The following is a 23,401-nucleotide window of genomic DNA, read 5'->3' as shown; positions in this document are numbered from 1 at the left end:
GTTCCAGGGGTTAAGACGCATACATCTGTGTCTAGACTGCAACTCTTTCTACTTCAGGGAACAAATGGATGAGGAAGGGTTGAGAAGCCACTCTAGAAAACTGCATGTCAGGGAAGCAAGCAGCCAAACAAGTTGCTGACCTCAGCTCAGGCTCCTGAGAAACTAGCAAGTGAAGGTCAAGGAAGAGGCAGTTTCACTTTGGAACCCAGAGACTGGACATCCTGAGCCAGAGACTAAGAAGTCTTCACTTAGCAGCCTCTCGAGGAGCTGGGTAGCACCTCTCAGGCCACACTCAACAAGAGGTGCCAGGATTTATGCAGCTGTCCCAGCAGTGAGAGCCGAGGCTCCCAAGACTGATTAAAGGTAAAGCAACCAGCAGCACTTGCGATGCCTCTTACAAGTCCCACCTGACTGCACACAGATTGGCCAAAGGAACCCTGGGGAGACAGGTCCCAGGTCAAGCCAACATAACAGTTGTGTTGCCACTAAAGACTCACAAGGCCCTGTACTCAGCGGGCGGCCATGTTTGTGGGTTAATGACTATCTTTGAATTTATTTTTGTAAGTACAAAACATGTGCCAGGAGTCCTACCTCCCCTGGATGGGTTCTTACCTGTCAGCTCCCTGCCCCCACCTACTAACTTTCTTGTCCAGCAAGGCACCAGGTACAGGCACAGGGAGGGTCCCAGTCTGGGTCCGGAACATATGCTAGCTACCAAATTGTAGAACACAGCCATGAGTACCTCCCTGTCTGAGGTTCTGGACAGTAAAGGTCAAATAAAAAACCACCAAGACAAGTTGGAGATTGTGGAAAAAATAACCTTGTTCTTGCTTTCTGAATAAGAGGCACCAGGCAGTGCAAATTATAGTGTCCCCACTTCCATCAGACAGAGAACCAACCCTCCAACCCATGGTATTTGAAGAATGACCCTCCTTATTTCATCAGGCAGTTTGTTAGTTGCTTTAGTAGCCAGCACAGCTAGAGTTTCCCATGGAGATAGCATTCCCACTGCATTTTCTCTGGCTCTTTCTGCCCATCTCTTCTTGAGATCTCTAGGGAGGAACAACTGGGTAGAGTAAGGATGAAAAAGCATAAAGGTGCTTATAAACAACAGATGTAACTAGGTGGCTTACACCTAGCCTGGCCTCAGTCCTTCCCATCACAGGCCACCTGTTGTCCACATGCTATGGTCCCAGCCATCTCTCCCATCAAGACAGCTGGCCAAGTTCCAGGGCTAGGAAACTTTCTAGAATGGTCTCCAGGGGTGTGTGTGTGGGGTTGGGGGGGAGTGGGTAGGTGGAAGTGTGTGTGAAAGGATCTTCTCTTGAAGGGGAGAGTCGACAGGGTGGTGGTAGGCTGTGGTTGATGGAAAGGATGCTGTTCACTGACTAGCTGACAGTATGACCCTTTTTTTTTTTAATATTTATTTATTTTATGCTTACAGAACTGGGGTACAGGCCAGAACTGGTGTGTGAGAGAATTCACCAGAGACAAAGTGGGGAGCAGGACAGGCAGATTGACAAAGTACACTGCTGAGGGGAGCAGCAGGCGGGTCAGAAGAGGTCTGCCGCCTGCCATAAGGGTCAGCTTCCTGGGATCAAGCTAGTGGCAGTGGCTTCAGAGAGCTTCATAATGTGGTGCTTTACCCCATTGCACCACCAGGGAGAGCCCAGTATGGCCCTTCTTTATGCAACTGTTCTCACTCATTCCTATAGGTGCTGAGTTAAGTGTGTGTAGGTGAGTGTTGGCATGTAGGTGAGTGTTGGCTTGTAGGCTAGGGGGAGATAAGGGCTAGTGAAAGATATGTCAGCAGTCACAGGTGGTACACAGAGACCTCGATCACCCAGAAATCATTCAAGTGAGGGAAGGAGCGCTCAGCAGGAAGCAGGGGTATATGATGGTTCCCTTATACACCCACGCTGGACCTTAGAAGTTGTTATCAATGTTCCAGACATCCCCACTAAGGGCGTTGGCTGCCCCTTGTAGTGTCCAGGTAAGCAGGGCCAGCTGGCGACGGAAGCGGCTCTCCTGGAAGCCCAGGGCAGATGAGACGCCTGAAGAGGAAGCCTCAGGGTCCCTAGAGTTACCAAAACGCAGCAGCCGCACGTGTTCAAGCAGGGCACCTAGTGTGTGGTCCCCACGGCCCAGGAAGATGTGGCGGAATGGAGAATCGGCTGGTGACACATACTGAGACAGGAAGTAGAACTCCACCTGCATGGAGAAGGGGATCAGGTCTGGGTGAGGGCTGCGCCTCAGAGCAAAGGGCCTGAACAGCCATTCCTAGTCTAGTTTGGGGTCTACAATGTATGTTTAATAGTGTTGAGCCCCTCTTTAAGACCCACCTCCCTTTGGCTAACCAATCAGGAAAGGTCATTTGGTGACATCATCAGTAGCCAAGTACGAAATGTGCCCCAAGTGTATTTTGGGTTCCATCCCTTCTGCTTCCTGATCCTTTACTCATATTCCTCTTAGGAAACTACAGTCTTCCCCAGGTGCCAGCCTCTGAGCCAGAAGGTGAGTGACAGTGGGGTGAGCACAGGTTTTCGGGTCAGACTGTTAGTTACTCCGAGCCTGTATCTAGGTCTCCCTAGTCTTCCTCACCCACTCACTTCCCCCCATCCTAAGCCTCAAAGAACAGTCTGTTGTCTTGTTCCTCTTAATGCCACACCTTCTAGTAAACTAGTCGTTCTGCCCCGCCTCCACCAGTGTCCACAAGCCAGAGCCAAAGGTCAAGCAGGCAGCCCAGCCCCAGTGAAGTACCCGATTCTGACTCAGCTGTTAACATCTTTACTGAGATGGCTTGTTCCTAGCTCCGTTCTCTACCTTTCTGGCTCCTCCTGTTCCTATGTGAGGGTAAGTCCACGTTGGAGTTCCTCTCCTTTTTACCTACATCCCAGCAGTTTTCAACCCCTGCTATATATTACAGTCACTGGGGAAGGTTTGCCATTCCTCAGCACTGCCCCAGCAAAATCAGAATCTTTAGGGATCTCACTCATGCCTGTGTAAGGCCAACATCTTTCACTCACAGAGACATCTGGACCCCTGGATTCAGGCAGGACCTCATGGCACAGTTACCAAGCCTACTCACCCAATCATCCTGCCCTCCAGCCTCTGCCCCCCACCCCAGGGGGAGGAAGCACTGGACACAGACACATGTATGTCTCCATCAGCCTCTCCTGAAGCCTGGCGCTTTACCCACATTCCTTTTAGGAAACTACTGTGCTCCCCAGGTGCTAGCCTCTCAGAAGGTGAGTGACGGTAGATGAGCACAGGTTTTGGCGTCAGACTGCAAGTTACTTAGCCTCTGTGGCCTTAGTTCTGTGTACAATACTAGCAACTCATAGGATTTTGGGAGAACAAAATGAAATAAGCTCTTAGCAAATGGTAGCCCTCAACACGCAGTCTTTCCTTGTTTCCTTCTAAATATCATCAGTCTATTCCCCCACCCCCAGTGGCACTTACCACCCTTTGCCACCCTCTGCCAGCATTTAGCTCACAGTAACTTCATTCTTTATTCAGGTCATATACACCGTGGCCAAACTCTTCCTAAATTCCACTTTGTTCACATCACCAAACCTTGCCTAATTTCCTTGATACCCAAACTTGAAAACTAATCCTAGCACTCAAGACTCCCCACAGTTGACCCCTAGACCATCATTCAGTGCTCCTCTCCCCTCCACTTCTCCACCAGGCCTCTCTTTAGGCTCTACTGGTCCGTGCTCTGTCTCAATGTCACACCCTTCTTCTGGGTCTCCAACCAACCTGGAAAGTCTTTTCTTTGCACCAACCTAAGTTCTGTCTGAACTTCAAGACCCAGTCACACTCTAAAACAGGGGTCAGCATTTTTTTTCTGCAAAAAGCCATGTAGTAAATACTTGGCTTTGTAGGCCATCCTATCCTGATGCAATAACTGAATTTTGCTGTTGTAGCACCAAAGCAGCCACCTACAACACAATAACCAAAAAGCATGCTATGTTGCAATACAACTTTATTTATGAAACAGGAGGCAGGACGTATTTGTCTTGCTGGCCATAGTTTGCCAACCCCTGTTCTAGAGCCACAAAGTTTCCTGGGTCTGCATGAGCTGTGTTTTAGGGTTTTAAGTCCTGAACCTGAGACTTGTCCCTACTCTACCCCTTACTCACAGATGCCTTGTGTGGGGTGGGAATGGGAGGCAATTTCGGGCATGGGGTGGAAGTGGAGATGACTATTTGTGTTCATGAAGTCTGGTACAGCAAGGGTTAAACAAAGATCTGTAAATGTGATGAACCAGGCACATCCACTCTTACCACAGGGGAAGGGACAAAGGCAAGAGGAGGAGAGATGAGGAAGTGGGAGATGATGAAGGTACGAAGGAGCGAAGAAGTGAGGCCAAGAGGGCTCAGGAACAGGGGCAAGGACAAGAGAGCAAGAGGGACGGGCTTGTGGACAGAAAGAGTGGGTGATGCCGTGGGAAAGGGGAATGGGTGCATGGGGGGGAGAACAATGGCCAGGAAGAAGGCCAGGTGAGAGGGCATCTGCGAGTTCCCCAAACTGCGTGGGTAAACAGTGGCTTCCCTGTTCACCCTCCATTCACTGATGAGTTTGACTGGTAGGCCTTTCCCCACACCCACAGTCCCACGTGTTTTCCAACACCAGTCGGCTGCAGGATTGAGTTGTTAAGATGAAGAAATGAAAGGTGAGGAGGGGAGCTGCAAAGTGTTCAAAGCTAAGCAGTGATTGGTGAGGGAATAAGATCTTGGCTAACTTTCACATGGCATCTCCTCCAAGCAGTCTTCCTGCATTTCATCTAATTACCAGAAGAGAGCTCTTCCTGCTGAATTTCATAACAAGCCTTTTGTACCTTGCCTCTTGTTCTGCGCCCATCAGGGACATGCTGTCTCTCCGGAGGGGTGCGGAAGCAGTAGGGGGTAGCACTTTGGGGGGGCCGGATATGCCCAACCCTACCCCCACCCTCAGTTCTGCCATCCGCAGGGCTGGCTGGTCGACTGCGGCCAAGGGCCTATCCTTTTTATCGCTCTGCGGGTCCTAACTCAATGGTCGCTCCAGCCCACCCGGTCTGTGGAAGAGTGTCCCTAGCAGAGGAACCCGGGAGAGCCCAGGTACCCACGTGGGAGGAGATGGGGTGGCGCGCTGCACCAGCAGAGGCCTCACCCTCATGATGCGCACGTTGTACATGCGCGTCAGCCTCTCGTCGCTCTCCTCGGAGCTGTAGATCTCCTTCCGCAGCTTCTCGGCCGCGCGGATGTAGTCTCCCCGCGCTGAGTACACCCACTGGAGGGTCAGTCCACGGGCCTGAGGGCGGAGGTGCAGACTGGATCTGGAGGCAGGGGCTAGGACCCCGGCTTCAGATGGGGGTGCAGGTGCTGGGGGAACAGGGTTGGACCCCCAGCCCGGCAGGAGATGGCAAAGTAGAGGAGAACAGAATGCCGGTAGAAGGGTGGAGATGGAAGATGAAGAGCCGGGCCCGCCTGGGAGCCGGTCCTAGGGACTTAAGAGACTGGGGTTCAAGACTCCAAGACCTGGGAGGAGGGTTTGGGCTGCACTTTAAGGGGCTATACCCACCCCCACCCCCAGTAGTAGGGAGCTGGGTTGGCATCCACCACCTTGAGATCCCCAGAGAACTCGTTGAGGCTGCCTATGTGCCTGAGGACCACATCCCCATAGCTGCTGAAGTCCAGGGGCAGCAAGTGATCGTGGCTCAGTCGGATGAGGAGCTGCCCCGCGAGCTGGGCCACCGCCTGGGCCACAGCTGGTAGGCGGCCTTGCAGCAGCCTGTGCAGGTTCTCATACGTGTCGTCCTTCGTGTGCAGGAACGGGTATGCCTGGCCATCCTGTGGGAACGGGTAGGGGGCTGGCACTGGGCCCTGCTGCAGACCAGGACAGGAACTGCTGCTGGGGCGGCCGGGCAGGGACGTCTCACCTCCTGGAAGGAGAACTCCACTGCAGGGACCCCCGCAAAGGCCGTGAAGGAATAGGCACTGCTGTCCATGGGCAGTGGTCGGATCCTGAGGGCGGGCAGGCGGGATTGCTGTGTGGGTTCAGGTGCCCCCTCACCTCCTCCAGCTTTCCTCCCTTCCCTCTTGCTCCAACTTACACTTCGGCATCCCAGCTGTGATTGCCGAATACCACCTGCTCATAGAGGGTCTGCCCACTATGGTTGGGAGAATCCACCTGGGGGGTGGGGAGGGAAGGTCAGGCTCTGGCTCCCACCAACGGCCCTTCACCTGTGCCTCTCCTGCTCTTGACTAGGCTCTTGCCTGCTTTAGAATGTTCTCGATGAGACTGATGAGAAGGGGGCTAGTCTTGGCATAGAATTTGTCATCTCCTGCAGAAAGGGTGGGGGAGGGACACCAGGCTCAAGACTTGGCCTGAAGGCAGGGGTGTCAGGGCCCAGGGGATGGCACTTCCCTGCTCACCCAGCACTGCATTGTCCAGGCTCACATACACGACGGCTTTGAGGTGCAGCACACTGAGGTAGCCCTGTTGGTGAGGAATATGGAGTGTGGAACCCCCCTACAACTCTCCCCACAGCTTGACATCTACCTAGGACCCCATATTACCTCCAGCCACTCCATGGAGCCCACACTCCCAAAGTCACCTCCATCCCAGCTGATGAAAAGAAGACTTCTGCGGGGCTGGAAGCCTAGGGGCAGAGAGGATGGGCTTTGTTGGGGGCTAAGCAAGGGCCCCCCTCTTTGTTTTCCTTCTTCCTCATCTCCTACAGTCTCTCTGTCCCTTTCACCACACTCCCATCCCAGTCCCCCTCCCCTGGGTCTGTCTGACTCTGTCTGACTCAACTGTCAGTGGGATGGAGATTGTTTACATATGGAATTTCTTCCTGCTCTTTGCTCAGACCATGGATGATTATTACTTTCATTTTTAGACAAGGAAATGGAGATAATAACTTGCCCAGGATCACAAAGGTAGGGAATGAGTGGCCAGGTTGGGACCCCAAGTCTGGCCACCCTGCAGCCTGAGCTCCTAACTGCCTCTCTCCCCATCTTGGCTCTGCTCATAGCCCACCGCCTTGCCCAGGCCCTGCCCCTGACCTTACCATTGCTCACCATGGAGGAAAAGGTTCGAACCAGCTCCAGTAGTATGGCAGTCCCCACTGCTGACTTGGCTGCCCCTGGGCCCCACGAATCCCTCTGAGCCCCAATGACAACATAGTGATCTGGTGGAGGGTGTTTGAAAGGTGAGTGCAGGCAGGGCCACACCATCATTTCTCCAGGCTCCCCCATCAGTCTCCATCTTTCAGTCCTTCACATCTCTGCAAACCTAGCCCTCAACCCTGCTGTCCCCAGAAAGAACAGCTCTCCCCTGGGTCCTGCTCCTCCAGGAAGTGCCTGGAGTCATTCTGGACTCCATTACCTCAGCTGTACTGATGACAGACTTTATCCTTTTATGTTTCTCACAGTTTCTCACATTCCCACTACTGCAATCCCAGCTGAGGCCCATCCCGGGCCTCCTTGTACCTCTCCCTGAGTTCTTAAAGGAATGACACCCCAGCGCAAGAACCCACTTTGATTCCCCACCTTTACACACATCCAGGTACACTGGAAAGTTATCTATCTAGTCTGACCTTTCATTCTAGACTTCACTCAGCTCATCCACCAGTGCACGGGAGCTCACTGCTGGGCAGAACTCTGGAAGGCTTGACAGTGGAACCTCACTGCCACTTCCCTCATCCTGGTCAGCTTCAGCTTGCCATCCTGCCTCAGAATTAATCCCTGCCACATCCGCCACTTCAATCAAGCTGCCTCCCTCCCTGGGGCACCTCTCTCACCCCCTCCTGGACCCCTGCTCCAGCCCCATCTCTCATCTCTGAGTAGCTCCTATAGGCTGTTGGGGATGCCCGGCAAGCAAGCACACCTGGCTCTGAGCGGCCTTCGATGCAGCCGAAGATGTTGCTGATCGGGGTAGAGACCCTGTGGTTGTTGACTTCTAGGTGCAGGCCTGGCCCAGGGCCTAGGCGATAACGGGAGCCTGGGAGGTGCCCCTGCCATTCCTGGGGGGCAACGGGGCCTTTGAGCTTCCTGGAAAGCAGTGGAGCAGAAAGAGTTAGAAGTGGCAGAGAGGCCGGGGCTATAGAAGACCCTAAAGTCCTCTCCTCACTGTTCATTCCCTCCAACCCAACGGCTTTCCCTCGCTGCTTCTGCACCTGACTACCAGTCCTGCCTCGGACAATTGTGTAGGTTGTGTCCTGCTCAAGGGTGTCCAGGGAAGTGAATATGAAATCCAGCTAGAGCTCTACCCATCAAATGGTGGGCCCTGCTCACCCAGAAGAGCCAGTCTCCTAGTTCACCTAAAGGCACCTATAGGCCAGCTGCAGCCTACCCCACCCTGTCCCCTCCCCTGGCCCCCACATGTCCCTCACCTCAGCAGGAGGGACGCAATGTCTGCACTGATGGGCTGAGCTGGGATGCTAGGTAGGCCTGAGGACTGGACTGGAGGAAACTGGGTTTGATTGAAGGAAGGGAAGCCAGGTGTGTAGGGGTCTCCAGTTCCCAGGTGCACCTGTGGGGAGAGGGGTGCCTACAGTGGGGCTGGACTGACTCTCAGGAATAGTGTGCCAGCCTCCTCCCAGGCAGGAGATGGGGCCTGACCCAGGAAGGCACTACCGACTTCTTAAAGACTCACGTGTCCATACACAGCCCGATGGCTGGGCAGGCCTGGCTTGTGTGGGTCCTGGGAGAAGTCTTTCGGGTCTGGATATATGAGCACCCCTCGGGCCCCAAAGTCCTGGGCGCTGGCCACCTGGGAAAGACAGTGGCTAAAGGACTCCTTTCAGAGAAAACCAACTTATAAGGCAGGAAGAGCAAATGCAAGTGAAACAACATGCAACTGTGGTTACCACAGGGAGGCTGTGGGCAGGACTGGCCCTCATTTTCATTCCCTCCTGCAGTGCCTTGGCAGCCCTCAAACCTCACGAGACCTCACATGCCCATATTTTTCTGCTCCCCCGCCCCTCTACTAATTTTGCTTCCCACCATTTTCTTAGGACCCACGTGGTTCTTTTCTCTCTGAGAGCAGGTCCCAGGACTGCCCATCCTGCCCCCTCCTTGTTCTTTCCAGTTCCCCATCCTGGGACCTTCACCTTCTGGGCGAAGCTGATCACCCCCAGGCGCACCAGCAGGAGGCGCCCCGCCGGCTCCACTCCCCGGGCTCGCAGGTCCTGCAGGTCCTCTGGCCGCCCATAGTGGGCGTACACCAGCTCGCCCTGGAGATGAGAGGACAGTGAGGCGCGCGCCACGCCAGCCCCTCCACCACCAGGGAAGGGGGCTTGCTGCCCCCCTCCCGCCCCCACTTCCTGAGGGCTGAGCCGGAGGCGCGCACCGTGGCGTTGCCGGTGGCGCTGTAGGGGCAGTAGACGTCCGGGTCCTCCAGCGGCAGCTGCTCCTCCAGCCTCCCGGCCTCATCGACCCAGTGCAGGGTGTTGGGGTGAACCCTGAGGAGTGGGGCTGTTGAGCGCCCACGCCCCGCTCACTACGCGCGACGCCCCCCCAGCCCCGACTCCGCCTCTCGCCCCGTCCCCACGCACTCACGGGTCGGGGAACTGCAGCCCCACGTAGTGCTTGTCGGTCCACACGTGGTCTAGTTTCTGGCGAGACAGCGCGGTGCGGATGTCCTGAGCCAGGGAGGCCATCCCCCCTGAGCCCGCTGCCCTTTCCCGAAGGCTGATTTGCCTGCGCGGGAAGAGGTGGGGTTGGGGCACTGGAGGGGAGAAACACGGGGAGGTGGCATCGGAGCGCGGACCAAGGCCCTGGGTGTGGGGCGCTCCTCAGTCTCTCCCTCACCCTGTCAGGGCCACCCATCCCATCACCCAGAGTCCCCAGGTCCTCCTGCTGGGTCAGGCCATACTGCCTGCCGCCCTCTGCGCTCCCAGGCTCAGGCAGAGCTCACCTATCGCTGCTTCTCCTCATAAGCACACTGGCCTGTGCTTTGCCCCCACAAGAAAACACTTTTCTTACAAAGTGTTAATTGGGCAAAGGTGGGGAACCGTCCACCCTCCACCTGGATCTCAGAGACAACTTACAAGTGGCGATTCGCGAGTCCCTTGCCTCTTTGGAAACCTCACCTTGATTTCCACAGTTGCCACCTGACTGGTGAGCTTAAACTTCCGATTCTTCCATCTCACCTCAGCCACTGAACGGCTTCCCCGTCACCTGGGTCCACCTGTGCCCTCCCTGAACGCCATCACTGAATACCCACCGCTCTAGTTTGGCCAGGTCTCCTCTTGAAGAAGATGACTTGGGTTCTCCTACACGGCCTGGAGTGGAGGCTACTGGCTCTGCTGTTCGAGTTTCTGACCATTTTTCCCCTGATAAACGCTGAGGCCCATGGCACCCAGCCCTCCCACCCTCCTCTCTGCTGTTACCTCCCAGCCAGTCGTTTGCTCTTTTGATCGAAGATTTTGGCACCTGGCTTATTTTCCTCCCCACAACCATGGTGCCTCTGCACTTCACAATCCATGTGGATCACCACCCTGTGAGCTCTGGGAATATTGTTCTCTTACTGTCCCTGATCCACCGGCTTCCTCAGCACCCTTCCTGTCCCCCAGCCAGTCCCCTCAAGGGCTCAGGTATTTGAAACTGCACCTGTTAGTGAATGCTTCATGTCTGTGCAGCAGTGAGGAACAATAAACCAGCTGTACATATTACTGAATTAGAGGTCGAAAAGTGTTACATGAAAAAAGTTTAAGTAAAAACACATACTAGAGTAACTATATCTGCAGAGTGAGTCTTGGATCGATATTTTTTCCATGTCGTTTAAATTTTAATATGAACATTTGAGGGTCTTCCTGGTGTTGCAAGGGTAAGCAGCAGTATGAAGCTATCTGCTGCCATTTCAGCATGAGTTCCATCCCCGGCCAGGGAGCTGACAGCAGACCTCTCCTGTCTTTCCCGCTGCTCCCCTCAGCAGTGTCTTCCAGAAAACCCAACTGTTCTGCTCCCCACTCTGTCTCAGGTGAATCCTGTTACCCCCCCTCCCCACACATCTCTGGCCTGTACCCAGTTCTTGTATGCATAAGTAAATAATTTTTTTAAAACATCATACACAATGTTTTGAAAAATCTACATATGTGCATAAAACATGACAGCCACGTGTTTATTTAAAGGCACATGCCCAGCTTATTAGGTGGCATGCTTCTGGAGGTGAGGTGTGAGGGAAAATTTACCAGGATGCCTTTTCACTAAGGACACTGTGCTTCGGTCTTAGGAGTTGGGTTGACTCCATTCCTTTCACTGGACCTTAAAATATCCCACCTGCATCTAATCACATAAACTCTTCAGTTTTCTCATGCTTTCTTCTTAGAATAAAGTCCACAACACCTCATGTTACCAGAAGGTCCTTTATGGCCTGAGCCACATAGATTTACTTTTACCTCTACTAGTAGACCACCCACTATCCTCCCGCTTCAGACCATTTGTACAAGCAGTTCTCTAACCTGAAATGCCTTTTCACCTTTTTGCTTGGCAAGCTGACTCACCACTCAGGCCTCAGCTTGCCCCAGGCTAAACTAGGTTCCCCCTAGTGAGAGTCATTCCTCACACCCGTTACTTTTCCTTCAAGGCATTGATTCCAGTTGTAATTATGTCATGAGTGTAGTTAATAATTTGGTGTTGATTTCCTTCCATAGACTGTAAATTTCATGATGACAAAGTCCAGACTGTTTTGTTCTCTGCTATCATCACCGCCTGCTTAGCCTAGCACCTGCTGCAATAGCAGATGCTCAAAATCTCTGTTAGACAAATGAATAAATGAAGCATCAGTGCCACCCCAAGCTGGCCATCCATGCCCCTGGCTATACCATGGATTTTGTCATCACCTGGAACTCCATCTCCAGATGTTTATGTACTGAAGATTTACTAAACACTAAGTACAAGGCACTGTGGTAGTGCTGGAGACACCAGTATCAATGAGACACAGTTCATCAGACAAATTTGAAAAGTTCCAGAATCTTTTCAGATTCTAAGTTGCCCCCTTACCCTCAATATACCTGTTCCTCAACCCCATCAAACACTTCAGACAGTCCAGTTTCTCCAGGTCTGTGCTCCTACTGGCTTCCTTTCCTTCCCCATACAACCTAGAGTCATTATTTGTTCCCTCCTTTGCTGCCACCCTCCTGCCTCCCTGCCCTTTGATGGCATCCACAACAGTACACTCCAGCCCTCGACCTCTCAAACCGTCCATCCACCTGCTCAGCCTGTATTCAGACTACCAAATTTTAAAATCCTAATTTTTTAAAAAAGATTTACTTATTTATGCATATAAGAACTAAGGTGTAAGCCAGAGGTGCAGGGTGGGTGGGTGGGGGGAGAGAGAGGATTTACCAGAGACAGAGTGGAGAAGAGAACAAGCAGATGTACTGAAACACACTGCTGAGGAGAGCGGCGGGCGGGACAGGAGAGTTCTGCTGCGCCATGTGGGTCAGCTCCCTGGCTGGGGATCGAACTCATGCTGCAGTGCCTGCAGATAGCTTTATAGTGCTGAGACTTAACCCCTTGTGCCATCAGGGAGGCCCAAACCCTAAATTTTTAACTACAGTTGATGTCACAAATTTAAGGTCTTTTAGTAAGGCAAATCCAGGTTATTAAAATACTCATAACACACTTTAATCAAGTTTAGCCTTGAGTTCATGCAGACAAGGAAATCTATTAATACAAACTACTACATAATAAAACTGGAAGATGGTTAAAAAGTACATTACTACATAAACATTAAAGAAGAAATATTAAGTGATCATCTCAGTACATTCTGGAAAAATTTGGAAAAACATTCCATACCTGTTACTCCTTTCCTGATCATCAAAAAAATAAATCTTGGTAAGCTAGGAATAGAGGGTAAATTCCTTAATTTGATTTTAAAAGCTACCCAGAGACTGTAGCAAAGTTTACACTTACTGACCAAGTATTGTAAACATGAATTCCTAAAGACAGGACACAGGGGCCCTCCCGGATGGCACAAGGGATTAAATCACAGCACCGTGAAACTATCTGCAGCCACTGCTGCATAAGTTCAACCCCTAGCCAAGGAGGTGACCCACATGGTGCAACAGACTTCTCCTGTCTCACTTTCTGCCCCCCTCAGTAGTTTGTTTCAGTAGGTCTGCCTGTTCTGCTCCCCACTTTGTCTCTGGTAAATCCTTTCTCCCTTGTACCTCTGGCCTATACCCAGTTCTTATATGCATACATAAATAAATCTTTAAAATAAATAAAGTCATTACCCATATTAATGACCTCTGCACTAAGAAATGAAAACACTCAAGACAGATGAGTGGATTAAGAAGATGTGGTATATACCAAATATAAGAAATAGAATACTATGCAACCATAGTATTTAGTCATTTGGAACAACCTGGAAAAACTGGAGGGGATTATGCAAAGTAAGTCAGAAGGAGAAAGACAAATACCGGATGGACCGTTTCACTTATAGGTAGTATGTAAAGAAACATAACAGGGCCTCCCAGGGGTTAAAGACACTATCAAACTATCACCAGCCACTGCAACATGAGTTCAGTCCCCAGCCAAGGACATAACCCAGATGGCGCAGCACACTCTCCTGTGTCACCCGCGCTCCCCTCAGCAGTGTATTTCAGTAGATCTCCTTGTTCTGCTCCCTACTCTGTTCTGGTGGATGTTCTCACCTCCCCGCCCCCGGCATCTCTGGCTTTTACCCCAGTTCTTGTATGCATAAATAAATAATTTTTTTTTCAAAAAGAAACAAAACAAGAGGTCACACAAAACCAGAGCAAAAACATGACCTACAAATGTGACTGTAGAATTGAGGCTACCAGAGGGGGCGGGAGGGCAAAGCAGAGGGGGCCCAACCGTGGCCTAAAGAGGAGTGATCCTCTACCTCTGCCTCATATACAGAGTTGTAAGCCAGTGTTGCCTCCAAACATTTTTTTTAATGAAAAGACAAAGTTACAAACATTGGAAAGGAAGCCAAAGTCTCCCACTATCTATAGCTTAGATGATTATCTACTTGGAAAACCCAGGGGAATCCATGGAAAAACTTGTATTTGTTTGCTTGTTTTTCTGATCCCCTCAAAATGTTCATCCTCAGCGCTCCCCGTCCTTAGGTCACAATCTGAGTCCCTTGGTATGACACTCAAAGCTTTTCTGGATGTATCCCACCTCATATCTGGATGCTAGGGCTCTTTGTTATCATTCAGTCAGCTCCCACAGATTCCCAAATGTGTCACCCTGGGAGTTCGAGCCTTTGAGCCTCCTCTCCAAACTGCCTCCCTCGCTCAGCTCCAAGAGCCTGCCACCTTCTCCGACAACTGAACAGTGGGAGGGAAGGATCAGAAGACAGAGGGCAGAGGACAGGCAGGGGGAGAAGAGAGGCTGAGTTTGAAGTCAGTGAGGGCTCTGAGGTCTGCAGGGACAGGTGGATCCTTACCTGATGGTGTCCTCCAGGTAGCCCTCTCCCAGGAGCCGCAGGAACAGGGCCTGGAGGTCACTCCAGTACAATGTGCCCTTTTGGGAGTCCAGGCCCACCTCATAGTTCACGTCCTCGTTGACCACCAACACGTCATCACCGCATGCCTGGCAGGACCCTCGGAAGGCCACGTAGCCCAGAAGGAAGGCTGGTGGGTACAAGATGGAGATTCTCCCTCTGTCCTCTCTGGACCCCATAAATTTCCCTCCAGCCCAGGCCCTTCACTGAGGGGAGGGGGATGTCTCTTACCCCCAGTGAAGATCAGGAGGGCTGTGAGAACCAGATAAGGGGCGGCCCTTCGTCCTGCTGCCACCCAGAGTCCAAGGTTTCGCTGCCCTGTTGTAGGACTCAGGGACTCGGGACCCCTCAGCTCCATGGGGCAGAAGCGGGCTGGTGGTTCAGCCCCTACCTCCCTGTCTTCCTCCTCCTCCAGATGGCCCTGCTGGGTGCCTTCCACAGGCTTGTAGATGGTCTGGGAGGATCGTGGTGACAAGCTTTGCTGGGGAGAGCACAGCAGGCGTGAGGTGGAGGGAAGAGGCTGGGGAATAGGGCAAATCTGGCCATACTACAGTTAGTAAGCTCAGGTGCCACATGCGCATAAGGCAGGGGAGGGGGCCTGAGAGGCCTGCTGGAGAAGCGGGGGTGGCTGGCCGCAGGGGCACCAGAGAGGCCTGCTGGAGAAGGGAGGGGAGGGTCAACCCTGGAGTTTGGGAGGGGGCTGGAGAGAAGGTCTAAAGTGTCCCCCAAGTCCACTTTGTCTTACCGCTCTCTGGAGTAGACCCCAAAGCCGCTCCATGCTTGTGTCCTCTCCTGAGCCCTGCAGGCTGTCCCTCAGGCAATGATAAACCGTTTGTGGGAGCCCCAGAGGGCACCTTATCAGCCCTAGCAGGCAGCCTAAACCCAGGCCCTTCCTTGTCCCCCTTCCCCTAAGGGTGGGGGTGCAGTCCCGGCCTCAGTCCAGCCTCCCAGACATGGCCCACCAGCCCCCGCTAGTGAATGAGGGGTCAGTCCCACCACTATCCTGCTCCTGCCCCCTTCCTGCAAAACAATCAATTTTTTGACTTTGGGGCAGACTTTGACCTCCTAGTTACTGGCAGGGTTGGGGGTGGAGGGCTGATGACTGAGGAGGGCGGAGATAGGGATGCCTCTTCCCCCTCTTGCTTACACCCCTTCCATGGTCCTCCAGGTCTCTTCATCTGGCTCGCAGACCCCCAGTACCCTCCTTGTTCCAGACACCTGCCCCAGTGGGATCCTAAGCTGAAAGTGCCACAGTGGTGTGACCCCCGGTGGGGGACTTCGGTCTGGCCTAGTGGATGTTTGTCTCTTCAGGATCAGACTGAAAGGCAGGTCTCAACCTCTCCTTGGCTGCTGGGGAGGAGCATGTATCTGGCAAGACCCAAGAGCGTGCTCCTAGACCGAGACCAGAACCTGGGCAAGCCCCACCAGGCATCTGAGCTGGGTGACCTTGAACAAATAACAGTCCTCCCTGGGCACCCACGCCTTTTCAGTTACCAAAGTAGTCGATCATACGGGTTTCTACTTCTCTTGGGCCTGAGGACCCCGTGAACATATCCAGGCACAATCATTAAACTTCACACACAATTTGAGGAAGGGGGCACGGTCCCCGCCTAAGATTCCAGGACAAGAAGCTCCGGAATAAAAGGGTCTGGGGCAAACCTCAGCTACTACCCAATCGGGACAGACATTCTGAGATGCTGGGGTGCACCAGCGCCCCCAGCTCTGCCCCATTCTCCGTCACCTCCAAAAGCCGGGGCCCAAAGACAGCCCAGCAGTTGGCCAACCCCCAGAGCTGCAAGTCGGGGCGGGGTCCTTAGGAGCACCCTTTCCGGAGGCCTGACGCCCCGCCCCCAGGCCCGCCCCAGGCCCCGCCCCCAGGCCCGCCCCAGGCCCCGCCCCCAGGCCCGCCCCAGGCCCCGCCCCCAGGCCCGCCCCAGGCCCCACCCCCGGCCTCCTGTGGGCCCCGCCCCCGCCTCCGCGATCTCTCCCTTCTCCCGCCCGTGCGCGGCTTTCTGCCCGGCCCTCGGCTCCCCTTTGAAACCTGAGGCGTCCGTGGCTGCTGGGATTCTGCCTCGCCCTCAGACCTTGCCCGGAGTCCACCCTAGGATCTCGAATGGACAAAGGTGTGGTCTTCCCTTGCCTCCCTCCAAACCGACCCCACTGTCCCCCAAGAAAACCAGACTTAATTTTTCTTAAAACATGTTTACTCCTTTCAAACTGGAAACGTCACAATCTAAGGAGAATGGGAGGGAGGGGGAGGGGTAGATGGGGACAATAAGGAGTTGGGGGCTTCGACCTGCGGAGGGGGGGCGGGGGGACCCTATTCTTCCCCTATCACGGCCCCTCCCCCATCGCTGCAGGCGGGCGGAGAAAGCGAGGGGCGCCCTCAGGGGCACTTCCGCTCCACGCACTGCTTTCCGCCCTCCTCGTATTCCTGTTTGGAGATCCACATCTGCTGAAAAGTACCCTGGTGAGAGAAACGACATGGGCAGTCAGGGTGGCCTGGAGAGAGCGGGGCCACCCCCGACTCCCTCCACGGGTGCAGGCTTAGGCATGCGCGACCCTCCTGGCGCTGCTTCCCAGACCCACATACCCTCCCCCCTATCGAGTCCGACCTGCATTATATTCAGAGGGCGAATTGTTCCTCGATGATTCATTCATCCAACAAGTATTTGTAAAGCCCTCATCTGCCTGGGCCAGGTGTTCTCTGTTCTCAAGCTGCGTGGTAGAGCTGACAACCCAAGCCAGCCAGTCGGTTCCCCAACACACATTCCTCCTCCACGAGTATCCTGTCACTACATTGCTCCTTACAAACAAGTCCAGTCTTACTCATTCCTAGAAACGGCTTCCTCTGGACAGAGTTGCCCGCTCTGGTGTGCCTTCCCCACCCCATACATGAAGCTTGCCCCTGAGGGTCTCCTGCACTGGGCATCTCAGTCTGTCTCTTCTCTTTATGATTGCACTGTCGCTGCCTGAAAGTTAGTGACGGTTCCTGGCTCTGTCCCTTTTTCTGTCCTGGACAACAAAGCAGGCCCCCTGACCAACTTATCCACACCCTGTCTTCTGCTCATGCTCTAAAATCCCCCCTCCCCACTCCATCTCCTGTTTCTAGTATAGATCACAGTGCTGAGTTTCAAACCTGAATATCTAACTGGCTCACAGTAAGTTCTTGTTGGACAGCTCCGCTCTAGCCACTTCCAAAAGCTAGCGTCTTGGGCCTCCATCTTAATTCCTTCCCGCTCTTCCCTCTTGAATCCAAACCATACCCACATTCTCTAATAAACTTGCAGTTAGTTCCATCCCGTCAAATCCACTCTTTTGTCATACTCCATCACAGTGGAGACCACAGCAGCCCTGTCCAATCCAGTCTGCAAATGAGCTTCCTGAAGTCCGACTTGAGGCATTGACTTACTGCCTTTGACCCTGTCTTTGCCTGACTTTCCCCATGGTCCCCTCTACCTTCTGAGTTCTTACTCTTCCCATGTCAGCTTGAATGTTCCATGGAAGTGCCCTTAGGAACCGTTCAACTGGATCAGCTCCTGACTTGAAGGAACACTCCCACATGTTGTGGCCACTTCCTGTTTGCCGTGGCCTCTAGACTGGCCCTGCTCATGGAGGTAGGGGGGCTGTGTGAGCTGCCTGTCCACGTCCAGCACACGTGGCTCCACGCGATGATCAGGATGGCAGCCTCCTGTTTTTCTGACCCTCATTTTTGTCTCCTGGGGGTCCTCCTCTAGTGGTTGTTCTTGTCCTGTCATGGCCCTCCTCTCCCTTCTACGCAGCTGACACCCTCCAGATGCAATTTGCAGTTCCAGCTCCCTACTCAACATCTTGCATATGCTTCAGCAGAGGTTCTGACTGAGCTCCCCACCTACTACCTTGGAACCACCTTGCCTATCTCCTTTTCTTTTTGTCTCCATTTTCCATTTGTTTTACCCACCCCTACTGCTACCCACTCTGATTCCAGGGCAAATAGTAAGAGCCTCCTTGAAAGGTCCCCATGAGTCCAGTTTATAACCTGATACCCTAAAAAACTCATGCCTGATAGTCTGCCCAAATGTGCCTGTGACTATCACATGATCACATTGCCCCAAACTTTCAGTGCCTACCTTCTGCAAAGTACAGCAGGTGCCCCTTCCTACACGCAAGCCCATCACAATCTCACCCCAACCAACCCCTCCAGCTTTCTCTCTACTTGCTCCCTGCTTTGTGTTCTGGAAGTCTTCACCCTTCTGGAATTACTGACTTCCCTGAAATGTTCGCTGGGGCCCTCCTTGGTGGCACAGTGGGTTAAAGCACAGCACTATGAAGCTAACTACAGCACAAGTTCAATCCCCAGCCACAGAGATGACATGGAGTGGCGGACCTCTCCTGACCCCGCCCACTGCTCCCCTCAGCAGTGTATTTCAGTACACCTGCCTGTTCTGCTCCCAACTCTGTTTCTGGTGAAATCTCTCACCCCCACACCTCTAGCCTATTCCCCAGTTCTTGTATGTGTAAATAAATAAATCTTTAAAAAAATATTTGTTGAATGAATGAATAAAGAGGCAGGCAAAACGGTAAGGACTCTCTGGGTCTGCCCCTTTCCCCATTCCCTTCTCACCAGTGAGGCCAAAATGGAGCCCCCAATCCAGGGACTGAACTTGCGCTCCATAGTGCTGTTGCTGGCAATGAGCTTCAGTCTCATGCTCTGGGGGGAAAGAAAGACTTGGGGAAGCAGACACTTGGGTTCTGGGAAGGGACAGGTCTGGGGCTGGGTAAGACTGAGAAACCACAGAGCACTCAATGCTTGGGAAGGAGGAAGGACAAAGTGCCCAAGGGCTAGCCAGACTGAAGTCCAGGGCCCCAGTCGGGTTCCTACCGGTGGAGTCTTCTGAGAAAGCTCTCGATTGAGCCTGTCAGTGAAGCCCTGAAGCAGGGTGTTCCCACCGGTGACAATAACACTGCCATACAGGCCCTGAGAGCAAGAAGGAGGGGCAGTCTATCGGGAACAGCCTTTTCCTCTTTCCCCACTCCTTCTGGGCCCTCTGCCCAGTCATAGGCTCAGGCCTTACCGGACGAATGTCAATGTCACACATGCCAATGCTGGTGGTCACCACGTGGCCCACACCTAACATGGTATTCCCTGACAGGCCCTATAAGGAAATATGACCTGGACTTTGGGCCTTCTGGCCTCTCCCCCCAAGACCCCTATGATCCTTCTCAGCCTCCTCTACATCCAGCCAAACCTTGACATTTGAAGGATCAAACAAGCCTTCAGGGATGCGGAGTCGCTCAGCGCCATAGTCTGTGTTGTAGCCGTTGGGCATCTCATAATGCACTGTGGGCATCTGCGCAGCCACCCTGCCCAGGAAGGAGCAATACTCTGCCTGGGGTGCTTGCAAATCCCCTCTGAGCTCCAGGCCCACCCTCATTCCCACCACTCAGCCATGGACCTTACTCACTGCTCATCGTAGGGAGAGTCTGAGACCTGAAGCACGGAGGCCTGGAAGTCCTGGATCACCTCCTGAGAACCCAGAGGGTGGTGAGGGCCTGGCCTCCTCAGCCCACCCCACCCCACCCCACCCTTAGGGCTTCCGACCCTTTGCTTGTACTCATGGCAGGGGACTAGGTATTGGGGTGAGGTATTTTGGGGGACCATCTCCAGTGCCTCACATTGCACATGTAGTTATGCCAGGACTTGGAAACTTGGGGTAACTTCTCTTTCTTCTTCCAGTTTGGGGGGGCGCCTTCCCGTACAGGCTCCTGTGGAAATACAACCCATAAGTACTCTTCTCCAGCCCACCCTAATCACACCTCGCACTCTAACTCTGCAGCTAACAGGCACCGGTATGTTGCACCCCTACTCTGTGAGGAGAGAATGGGAAAGGTCTGCTCTGTGTGTGCAGGGACACGCGTGCACGTGTGCACATACTGTGTCTGCAGCACAGTCCCTCTGAAGGCCCCCAGTCCAAGGGCCAGAACTTCACAGAGACAATTTTTGGGTTTTTTCGGGTTCCTGAGCCATACTCCCTGTGGGAATCCAGGGCACACCCATTCATGCAGACCCTCATTTAACACAGCAGCCCTAAGCGCTGTTATTCCACGTTACAGGTGGGGGGCTGAGGCTCAGGAGTTGCAGTCTCATGTATTAGGTGACACAGCTCTTACATGAAGAGGCCGATCTGGAACCTGAGTCTACTGGACCCTGGAACCCACCACAATGGCCTCACTCATCCTCCTAGCAGCTGGCTGGCTGACCTTGGCCTTGTCCCTCAGTTTGTCTGGATCTGATGCTGTAATTATAAGTTAAGAAACTGGCCCCATGGTCCTCTGGAGGGCCTGTTGCTCACAGCTCTGATATCTGACGAGTTAGTGGGTAGACAGTCATAGTTGAGGGCTCAGGACTCCCCAGACACCCCACCTTGGCTGCAATCATGTAAGGTGGGATGATATCAATGGCCATTTCCTGGAAGAGCTCCCGGCACTGCATAGAAATGAAGTCCCCTGCCAGGGGTGACTTGACGATTCCTAGAAGGGGAGGGAATGTCAGGGATTGGTCCACCCAAGGTGTCCCTATCCCTTGCTGAGGCCTGACCTTGCTGCAGGACGTAGCCATCATGCACAGGAATGGCTGTGGTGTGGGTGGCCCCACTGTCCAGCACCAGGCCTGTGGAGCGTCCGTTTGCAAAGCTGCCATGGGATCGGTAGGTTAAAGAGTCAGCAACAGCAAGTTAGAGCGCTAGGACCCAGGTCTGTTGTAGTTACTCTGTGCTCAGTGCTCAGCCCATTCCAGTTTGCCCTGACCAATCCAGGGTTTAAAGCCCCTCTATCAGAGAAAGGGTCCTGGGACCCCTGTCACTTGTTCCTTTTCTGAATCACAACCTCTTCCTCTATTCCTTCCTGCTGCATGCCCAGACTCTTTTTATTCTTGATTCTATGTTCCTGTCCTGAAAATAGGGTCCATGTTGTCCCAGTGCCTCGCACAGGTTTCAATGGAAGACCAGTCCTTAATAAAGTAAATGCTGATTGGTTGTGTGGCCCTTCCCTCCCCCTCTTTCGCTCCAGCCTCTGCTGTCTAGTTGGCTCAATTCTTTCTGCTTAGCCTAATCTGAGGAGTGGGGAAGGGGCCAAGAATTGGCCACCCCAGAGCCCAAGGCATTGAACCTACAAGGTCCCTCTGTACTAATGGGATTTGGGGGTGTATCTGCCCATCCATGACACTTATCTCCACTGAATCAAACTCAGCCTTCAATTCAACACACTGAGCACCCCACCCTGGCCCTCCACCCAGGCAGAGCAACCCAGAGGATACGCAGTGAGCACAGCAGTCTTGCATAAGAAAAAGGCAGGAATGTTGTACTGCTCGAACATCAGCTCTGTCAGCTTCTCCCTCTTGGCCCGTGTGTTCCACTGAAGAGAAAGCGCAGGAAGGGACAGCTCAGGGAGACACACAGCCCCTTGTACACAGTCCCCACACACAACCATATAACTTGTACTGTAGATAGAGGTCAGTACTGACACACTAAGATCTCTGGAATATGAGAACTGTATAGAATTTTAAAGATCCTGGACCCTCCCTGGTGGTGCAGTGGGTTAAAGCACGGCATTATAAAGCTATCACAGCCATTGCAGCACAAGTTCGATCCCCAGCCAGGAAGCTGACCCACATGGCACAGCAAACCTCTCCTGACCCATCTGCTGCTCCCCTCAGTAGTGCATTTCAGTCCATCTGCTTGTTCTGCTCCCCACTCTGCCTCTGGTGAATCCTCTCATCCCCTGCACCTCTGGCCTGTACCCCAGTTCTCTATGCATAAATAAATAAATCGTTAAAAAAAGATATTTTTAAAGATCCCAATCGAAGCCCAGCTGAAAGAAACAGCTTTCCTATAAATGAAATATATGTGATTTCTTGTATCTGTATACTTTCTTCTAGGTATTTTCAAGATTTATCCACTTTGTAGCATGTGTCTGTATTTTATTCTTTATAGTGCTTGAATAACCGTCCAAACAATCTGTTTTTCCATTCATCCATTGATAGGTATTTGGGTTGTTTCCACATTTGGCTATTGTGGATAGTGCCCAAGGGTACAGGCAGTTCTTGCTAAAGCTGGGTCAAAATTGATCATTTCTTGACTCCTGGTCCAGTGCTTTTTATTAGGCAAGACATACTTCAGGCTTCTCTAAGACTCTGTTTTCCCCATTCTAATCATTTCAGAGGTAAGAAAGCTGGGGAAAATGATTTCTGGATGAAAATGATGGGTTAAATGCGAACATCTAATTTTATTTTCCCCCAAGATCCTAGCAAAAGTATAACAAAGGGCAACTTAAAAAAATACAAACCTACACACATTAGGGAAGTACAAATAAAAACTACAATGAGATACCACTTCACAGTAGGAGAGTGATAATAATTTTTTTTTAAAGTGCTAGAGAGGATGTGGAGAAACTAAAAACCCTGTGCTAGCGGGAAGGTAAAATGATTTAGCCACTCAGAAAACAGCTGGAAGTTTCTTAAAAAGGTAAACATAGAATTACTATATGACCCATCAGTTACATTCCTAGTTATATACTCAAAAGAATTGAAAACAGGGCCCTGCCTGGTGGCACAGCGGGTTAAAGCACAGCACTAAGAAGCTAAAGCTACCTCAGGGTGAGTTCAATCCCCACCCCAAGGTGATCCACCTCTCCTGACCTGCCCACTTCTCCCCTCAGCAGTATACTTTGTCAGTTGGCCTGTCCTGCTCCCCACTCTGTCTCTGGTGAATCCTCTCACCGCCCCTCCACCTCTGGCCTGTACCCCAGTTCTGTATGCATAAAAAAAATTAATCTTAAAAAAAAGAATTGATGGCCCTCCCTGGTGGCGGAGCGGGTTAAAGCACAGCACAAAGAAGCTAAAGCCACTTCCGCATGAGTTTGATTCCCGCCTGCCCCGGAGGTGACCACATGGCGC

The 23,401-nt window shown here is 52.6% G+C and overlaps 2 protein-coding genes across 3 annotated transcripts in view; both read right to left on the bottom strand.

Annotated features, from left to right (window-relative positions):
- Nucleotides 1-1,926: 1,926 nt before the first annotated feature.
- TFR2 (transferrin receptor 2) lies at nucleotides 1,927-15,247 on the bottom strand. The gene is made up of 18 exons (XM_004691884.1): nucleotides 15,215-15,247; nucleotides 14,701-14,950; nucleotides 14,413-14,599; nucleotides 9,549-9,689; nucleotides 9,340-9,451; nucleotides 9,101-9,223; nucleotides 8,644-8,760; nucleotides 8,381-8,520; nucleotides 7,876-8,039; nucleotides 7,058-7,177; nucleotides 6,564-6,646; nucleotides 6,420-6,483; nucleotides 6,261-6,328; nucleotides 6,098-6,174; nucleotides 5,924-6,008; nucleotides 5,607-5,834; nucleotides 5,155-5,295; nucleotides 1,927-2,211 (listed from the first exon to the last, which is right to left on the bottom strand). The coding sequence occupies exons 1-18, from the start codon at nucleotides 15,245-15,247 to the stop codon at nucleotides 1,927-1,929; spliced, it is 2,418 nt and encodes an 805-aa protein (XP_004691941.1).
- A 1,429-nt stretch (nucleotides 15,248-16,676) lies between these two features.
- The window catches only part of ACTL6B (actin-like 6B), an 11,284-nt gene continuing 4,559 nt past the window's right edge, over nucleotides 16,677-23,401 (bottom strand). For both annotated transcript variants that reach the window (XM_004691883.2, XM_012732051.1), the window contains 10 exons: nucleotides 21,764-21,861; nucleotides 21,047-21,141; nucleotides 20,873-20,979; nucleotides 20,125-20,214; nucleotides 19,914-19,975; nucleotides 19,698-19,812; nucleotides 19,524-19,604; nucleotides 19,331-19,426; nucleotides 19,073-19,159; nucleotides 16,677-16,936 (listed from right to left, as the gene is read on the bottom strand). In XM_004691883.2, the coding sequence (XP_004691940.1) occupies nucleotides 16,856-16,936; nucleotides 19,073-19,159; nucleotides 19,331-19,426; nucleotides 19,524-19,604; nucleotides 19,698-19,812; nucleotides 19,914-19,975; nucleotides 20,125-20,214; nucleotides 20,873-20,979; nucleotides 21,047-21,141; nucleotides 21,764-21,861 (912 nt within the window). In that variant the 3' untranslated portion in view covers nucleotides 16,677-16,855. The remainder of the gene's footprint in view (nucleotides 16,937-19,072; nucleotides 19,160-19,330; nucleotides 19,427-19,523; nucleotides 19,605-19,697; nucleotides 19,813-19,913; nucleotides 19,976-20,124; nucleotides 20,215-20,872; nucleotides 20,980-21,046; nucleotides 21,142-21,763; nucleotides 21,862-23,401) is intronic.

This window comes from Condylura cristata, unplaced genomic scaffold (genome assembly GCF_000260355.1).
Source record: "Condylura cristata isolate star-nosed mole 26May11 unplaced genomic scaffold, ConCri1.0 scaffold00032, whole genome shotgun sequence".
Lineage (NCBI taxonomy): Eukaryota > Metazoa > Chordata > Mammalia > Eulipotyphla > Talpidae > Condylura > Condylura cristata.
Note: the sequence above shows the minus strand (reverse complement) of the source record. Positions and strands in the feature narration are given on the sequence as shown.